Source organism: Lithobates pipiens, unplaced genomic scaffold (genome assembly GCF_037356315.1).
Source record: "Lithobates pipiens isolate NorthernLeopardFrog02 unplaced genomic scaffold, aLitPip1_a1.2 Scaffold_51, whole genome shotgun sequence".
Lineage (NCBI taxonomy): Eukaryota > Metazoa > Chordata > Amphibia > Anura > Ranidae > Lithobates > Lithobates pipiens.
In genome coordinates this window covers 3,234,943-3,242,580 of record NW_027507874.1, presented here as the reverse complement: position 1 = coordinate 3,242,580, position 7,638 = coordinate 3,234,943, and the positions used below count along the sequence as shown (strand labels likewise).

Genomic DNA, 7,638 nt, shown 5'->3' with positions numbered 1-7,638 from the left:
GCTTGAGCTATTTTGCAAAGAAGAATGGGCAAAAATGTCCCTCTCTAGATGTGCAAAGCTGGTAGAGACATCCCTAAAAAGACTTGCAGTGAAAGGAGGTTCTACAAAGTATTTTCCTTCCACTTGACAATTATGTGCCACTTTGTGTTGATCTATCACAAAAATCCCAATACAGTTTACGTTTTTGGTTGTAACATGACAAAATATGGAGAATTTCAAGGGGTATGAATACTTTTTCAAGGCACTGTATATCTGCTCACTTTATTGCTAAAATTACTCTGAAATTTTTTTTTTTATTTAAATTTTTATTAGCTTTATAAAGAGCAATCCAAGGAGTGTGAACATTCTTAGTTACAGTAAGAATATTATGGTTAACATTATTTAACAACCATAAATTTAAAAGTAAAATAATAAACCATCAGACGGTAAAAGATCTTGCAGTGAAAAAAGTTTGCATAGTGTCCTTTGATTCGTCTACCCCAATGGGTGCCAACTGTAGACGGATCCAATTCCACTCTTTATAAAGGTGACAGTTACAATAATGCCCTGTACACACGGTCGGAAATTCGAATGAAAAGGTCCGATTGGATTATATTGTCGGAAAATCCCATCGTGTGTGCACTCTATCTGACTTTTTCCATCGGAAACTCAGACAGAAAAAAATTGAGAGCAGGATCTAAAATTTTCTGACAAAAAAATCCGATCGGACATTTTCCGATCGTTTGTAGAGGATTCCGATGGACAAACTGCCACGCATGCTCAGATCAAATTACGAGACCAAAGCTATTGGCTACTAGCCTCTGTAGTCCCGACGTATGCAACGAACGTCACCTCGTTCCGAACGATCAGATTTTCCGACAACTTTGTCCAACCGTGTGTATGCAACACTAGTTTCTGACAAAATCCGATGAATTTTGTGATCGGAATGTCCGACCGTGTGTATAAGGCATTAGAGTAGCAAAGCTGGTAATGGTGGAACGCATGTGCAGCTGACGGAATATCACTTCCGTTACCTAATCTGATGGGTCCGCTATTCTGACAGAACACCGTTTGTTTGACGTTGGTTTATCTTTTCCTTTTCTTACCTTTTTTGTTGTTTGTTTTTTTTTTCTTGTATATATGTATTTATAGAAATAAAATGATGGTCATTTTTTATGTTTCTTGCTTTCTTGTTAAAATTTTTGTATGGAATAAGCATTATAAAAATTAAAAAAAATAATTTGATGTAAAAAAAAATAAGAATGGGGGTGGGATATTACATGTAGATTAATGGAGGCTTCACCTCCCTCCTATTTTAAGACATAGGCTGGAGGGGCGTAACACAGCCTGTGACTGGCAAAAACCGCCCACACCATGTTATTGCCACAAAACAGTAAAGATTTAATTTCAAATATATATTTGTATGATGATTTAATACAGTTTATTGATATTATTATTTATTTTTACTCTGTATTCCAAAGGCAATTTTTTTTTAAGTTTTTTTTGAACATGTGACCACCAGTAGAGGACTAGAAGCTCCTCCTGCCACTGTTTCCCTGCAGACAGGCTGGGAAAGAGCTGGGTAATGTGACAGATGTATAACGATTAGCAAAAAGGTATTTAGATGTTTTGTTTTTTTATTAAAATTATTACAGTGTCATTATCCACATACAGGAATAGAAAGGGCAATATAAAAGAAAAAGCGTGTTTAAGTCACGTAACAGGGACTCTAACTGTGTGCGTTGTTAAATGCCGAGTCAGGTAGTGCTTCAGCACAAAGCATTTGCCGCAGTCCGGGCACTCGTACTGCTTATTGCCACGATGAATCTTCCGATGTGTGATAAGACCCGACTGGTCAGAGAAGCACTTCCCACACTCCGAACAGGAAAAGGGTTTTTCACCCGTGTGAATCCTCCTATGGGTGATGACAGCCGACCGGCCCCGGAAACATTTGCCACAGTCCGGGCAAGAGAAAGGTTTCTCCCCTGTATGAATAAGCTGGTGTCCCACCAAACTGGTTTTACAGTTGAAGCTCTTTGAGCACACGGGGCATGAAAATGGTTTCTCTCCCGTGTGAATCCGCTCATGCCGGATGAGGTGCGATCGACTTGGGAAACTCTTTCCACACTGGGCACAAGTGTAAGGCTGGATGCCGGTGTGAACCCGCTTGTGCACAGAGAAGCACGAACGGTCTGAAAAACGTTTCCCGCAGTCGGGGCAAACAAATGGCTTCTCGCCAGAGTGGATTCTTTGGTGGGTCTCCAAATTGGTGTTGCTGGCAAACCTCTTCCCGCATTCTTTACAGACGTGCAGCTTCTCTTGCGTGTGCGTCCTTTGGTGCGCCGAAAGGACAGAGCTTCTTGAAAAGCTTTTCCCGCACTCTAGGCATGGGAATGGGGTCTCCCCCGTATGAGTTCGCTGGTGGGTGATCAAAAGTGATCGAGTCTGAAAGCGCTTGCCGCAATCCGAACATTCAAAGGGACGCTCCCCGGTGTGGACCCGTTTGTGCGTATAAAGCCCAGACCGATCGGTAAAATGTTTCCCGCAATCGGTACAGGCGAAGGGTTTCTCGCCTGTGTGGATTCTCTCATGTGCGATCACACCGGATTGGTTGGTGAACCTCTTACCACATGCCGAACAAGCATAGGGCTTCTCCCCTGTATGAATCCTTTGATGGGCAATGAGCTCTGATTTGCGGGTGAAACATTTGCCACAGTCGCTGCAGGAAAATGGTTTGTCTCCAGTGTGAACCCTCAGGTGCACCTTGAAAAGTGATATGTGGTTATACGACTTCCCGCAGTGTGAACATATAAAGAGTTTAGTTGATGTTTTCTGGTCCGGTGAACAAGACCCATCTGGAGGTGACACTAAATGTTCTCCTTGGTGACATTCCTGATGAGTCAGTAGATCATCCTTGCTCAAAAAGAGCTTCTGGCACTTGGAATAAGAACATATAAAGAGGTCCGCTAACTTCTGTTTATCGATTAGGCAAGAACTTTCTAGGGTTAGATTTAAGGGCATGGTCACTTTTTTATGACTCTTCTGGTGAGTCTTAAGACCTGCCTTATTTATAAAGTGTCTCCGGCAATCCAAGTAAGTACATATAAAGAGTTCTGATGGCTTCCCTCCGTCATTTAGACCCTCTACAGGTGGCTCCACATCTGCCCCTTTGTGACTCTTCCGATGATCTAAAAGATTGGCTTCATCAGAAAAGTGTAAGTTACACCGCAAGCAAACAAACCCTCCTTGTGAAGCCCGGTTGGTAGCAAGTTCTTGAAGGTATTGAGGAACAGAACCATCTGGAACCGTAAAAGTCATAATGTTCCCTAGACCGTCTTCATCGGATGACAACGTTTCTTCTTTAACGTGAACAGATTCAAAATTGAGCTGGGAAGGATCTGCTGGACTGGTGAAATCCTCCTCACCGCCCCAATCTCGCTCTTTTTTAACAAGAACAGAGCTTGGTTCAGCTGCTGTAGAAGTAGTCAGGTCTGTCGGACACTTCTTGTTTAAAGGGGCTTCCTTTTTAATACGGATTGTTGCCAAACAATCATGTCCACCCGTAGATTGTCTTCTCCTAGATAGGTGAGGTTGTGAGACTGTATCATTATCTTTACATGGTAGCCGGGCCCCAGTATCAATGGTCTGCAAGGCACCAGAGGCGACCACATCATATACGTTCCCGATAGGCCACCCAGTCCTTGTACATGGCGTCTCTCTATGACCTTCTCTACTGTCGGTGGGGTTGAGGTCACTTTTAGATTCCATCTCTGAAACATGAAATGCCTCCAATGTACTAAGAGCTAATGATCCATGGAACTGGAAAAGCAAAAGAAAAAACTGTTTTAGGAATGCATTTAAGTGATGCTTCTGCTATTTGATTTTCAACATACATTCGTTTTTGAACCGTATTAGCATATAATTTCTACTGATTAGGGGGTTCATTTACTAATACTAGAGAGTGCAATGTAAGAAACGTTCTTCCCACTGACCACCATTGTAAGGAGCATTCTTCCCACTGACCACCATTGTAAGGAGCATTCTTCCCACTGACCACCATTGTAAGGAACTTTCTTCCCACTGACCACCAATGTAAGGAACATTCTGATCACCAATGTAAGGAGCATTCTTCCCACTGACCACCAATGTAAGGAGCATTCTTCCCACTGACCACCAATGTAAGGAGCACTCTTCCCACTGACCACCAATGTAAGGAGCACTCTTCCCACTGACCACCAATGTAAGGAGCACTCTTCCCACTGACCACCAATGTAAGGAGCATTCTTCCCACTGACCACCAATGTAAGGAGCACTCTTCCCACTGACCACCAATGTAAGGAACATTCTTTCCACTGACCACCAATGTAAGGAACATTGTGATCACCAATGTAAGGAGCATTCTTCCCACTGACCACCATTGTAAGGAGCATTCTTCCCACTGACTACCAATGTAAGGAGCACTCTTTCCACTGACCACCAATGTAAGGAACATTCTTTCCACTGACCACCAATGTAAGGAGCATTCTTCCCACTGACTACCAATGTAAGGAGCACTCTTTCCACTGACCACCAATGTAAGGAGCATTCTTTCCACTGACCACCAATGTAAGGAACATTCTTCCCACTGAGCACCAATGTAAGGACATATCTGTGCATGGTAGCCAATCAGCTTCTAACTTCACTATGTTCAATAAAGCTTTGACAATAAAACCTGGAGGCTGATTGGCTACCATGCACAGCTGCACCAGATTTTGCACTTTCCAGTTTTTGTAACTCAACCCCTAACTGTATTAGGTTAGCTGGTCCTTCGGAGTGTAGATAATCCCCCCAACAATAAACTTCTCTTGTTTGCTCCCTAATAGTCTCCTAAATACTGTATAGTACGGTGAGTGTCGTCACATTACGGGATCACCGGGTGAAAGTAAAGAACAAAAAGCCTAAAAAATAAAACGAATGTAACCACCAAGGACAGCAATCTATTACACTTTAGATTTTAGCTTTATATACTTTTTAATGTAGATTGCTAAAAGTCAAAACCCTTTTATTGCTGTGATTCTAAACCAGATTTCCTCCTAAGGTTACGAGGGGTCCCATGAGCAAAGAGCCGTGGTGGATTGATCCCCTACTGACCACCAATACAAGGGGACCATTTTCCACTAACCACCAACGTAAGGGGTCACGTGTACACTGACCACTCATGTTAGAGGACACCACAATGTATACTGTCTGCCTTTCTTTTCTGCAGTTAATATTTATTTCAAGAACATATAGAAACAACATTTAAAATAATAATAGTAATACTATTATTATTATTATTATTATTATTATTAAATAACAACAACAACAATAATAATAATAATGTATGGGGTGCACCACATTACTTATTATTCTATTGAAATCTTTTTTCATCTTATTGATGTTGCTATTAGCTAATATTTATTTCAAGAACATAACTAAAAATATTACAAAAAATAATATTAATAAAAATAATATTATGAAGAAGAATTTTGTAGGGCTGCCCACATTACTTATTATTTTATTGAATTTTTTTTTTATCTTATTGATCACACCATTAGTTTATATTTATTTCAAGAACATAACTACAATAAAATAATAATAATAATAATTTTGAAGGGGTGCGCCACATTACTTATTTTACTGAAATATTTTTAATTCTTATTGATCGCACTATCAGTTAACATTTATTTAAAAAAAACATAACATAACCGACCACTAATACAAGGGGACAATTTTCCACTAACCACCAATGTAAAGGGGTCACATGTACACTGACCACTCATGTTAGACGACATCACAATGTATACTGTCTGCCTTTCTTTTCTGCAGTTAATATTTATTTCAAGAACATACAGAAACAACATTTAAAATAATAATAATATTAAATAACAACAACAATAATAATAATAATAATGTATGAGATGCACCATATTACTTATTATTCTATTGAATTTTTTATTTTTTTTTAAACTGACCACTCATGTTAGAGGACATCACAATGTATACTGTCTGCCTTTCTTTTCTGGAGTTAATATTTATTTCAAGAACATACAGAAACAACATTTAAAATAATAATAATAATATTAAATAACAATAATAATGTTTGGGGTGCACCACATTACTTATTATTCTATTGAAATATTTTTTTTAAACTGACCACTCATGTTATAATGTATACTGTCTGCCTTTCTTTTCTGCAGTTAATATTTATTTTAAGAACATAACAAAAAATAATTTAAATGCAATTAATAATAATAGCAATACTAATAATATTTACAATGCTAATATTCTATTGAAATATGTTGCCTTATAGGATTTACCACCCCTCGGGGCCCTTACAATTGTGTGAACATTCTTACCGGAAGGAGAGAGATGACCTCATCAGTCTACTGCATCTCTATTATCCAATCACAGGAGAATCCTGGACCCGGCACCACTGTAGTACATTGTGGAGGTGGAAGACCTCGCAGGGCTTCCTGAATCACAAAACTGGCCAAACAGAATAAAAAATAAATTAGTAAGTGAAAGCGACTGACTTACATGTTTATTAATTTGACCATTTTTGTGAAGCTCATTTATAATGAAAATCTTAAAACAAAAATAATAATCAGCATAAAAAAATCTGTATTGCACACCTATGATAATAACAGGCAATGGGTGAAATAAAAACGGAAGATAAAAATAATATCACAATTATAGTATGAATAATTTTTTTTTAAAAAAAACTAGGCAGTTGACCATAATAAATATTTGTGATATTGATATGATAATACAATAATATAAAAGATTATGTTGCAATAAGATATGATTATTAAAATAATTATAGTGCTTCGCTGAGTAGCTGATCTCCATAGGAGCAATATTAATTTGTCAGAATAAGGCCACTAATAATAAGAAGAATAATAATAAGAAGAAATCCACTAGGCAGCTGGGCATGATAGTTATTGGGTTCGATAGGACAGTAAAATATATTATATCATAATACTGTAAAAAGAAATATGACTAAAAAATATTTAAGATATTGATACAGTATGTAGTGTAATATAGCAACATAATAAAATGATAAATATTAATGATATTGATATGCTGCCATAATAAAATGACAATAAATATTTATGATATTAATATGCTAGTATAAAATGATAAAATATAATAAGATATTATATTAAATATTTATGATATTGATATGATAGTATAACATGATAAAATAATAAGATATTATATTAATAAGATATTATATTAAATATTTATAATACTGATATTCTAGTATAACATGACAAAATATAATAATATAATAAGATATTATATTAAATATTTATGATATTGCTATGCAAATAAAATATATTAAAGTTTTATAGAATATTGAAATATAATAAATATTTAGGCTATTGATATGATAGTATAATAAAATAACATATAATAATATAATGAGATATGCTAATAATTAGGATATTGATATGGAGTATAATGTAATAGTATATATTAATATAATGAGATATGATCAATATTCATGATATTAACAGGCTAGTATAATATAATAAAATATAAAAATTACACAGAGAGCTATGATTCTCCAAAGACATGCTGGTAGGTTAATTGGCTTCTATCTAAATTTGGCCCTAGTATATGAATGTGAGTTAG

At 36.8% G+C, this 7,638-nt stretch overlaps 1 protein-coding gene across 1 annotated transcript; it reads right to left on the bottom strand.

Annotated features, from left to right (window-relative positions):
* Nucleotides 1–1,598: 1,598 nt before the first annotated feature.
* Nucleotides 1,599–6,578, bottom strand: LOC143957114 (uncharacterized). The gene is made up of 2 exons (XM_077467262.1): nucleotides 6,357–6,578; nucleotides 1,599–3,798 (listed from the first exon to the last, which is right to left on the bottom strand). The coding sequence occupies exon 2, from the start codon at nucleotides 3,745–3,747 to the stop codon at nucleotides 1,693–1,695; it is 2,055 nt and encodes a 684-aa protein (XP_077323388.1). The 5' UTR covers nucleotides 3,748–3,798; nucleotides 6,357–6,578; the 3' UTR covers nucleotides 1,599–1,692.
* Nucleotides 6,579–7,638: the final 1,060 nt, after the last annotated feature.

Coding starts and splice junctions, on each gene's coding strand:
- LOC143957114 (XM_077467262.1), bottom strand. CDS start 3,747: ATGGAATCTAAAAGTGACCTCAACCCCACCGACAGTAGAGAAGGTCAT.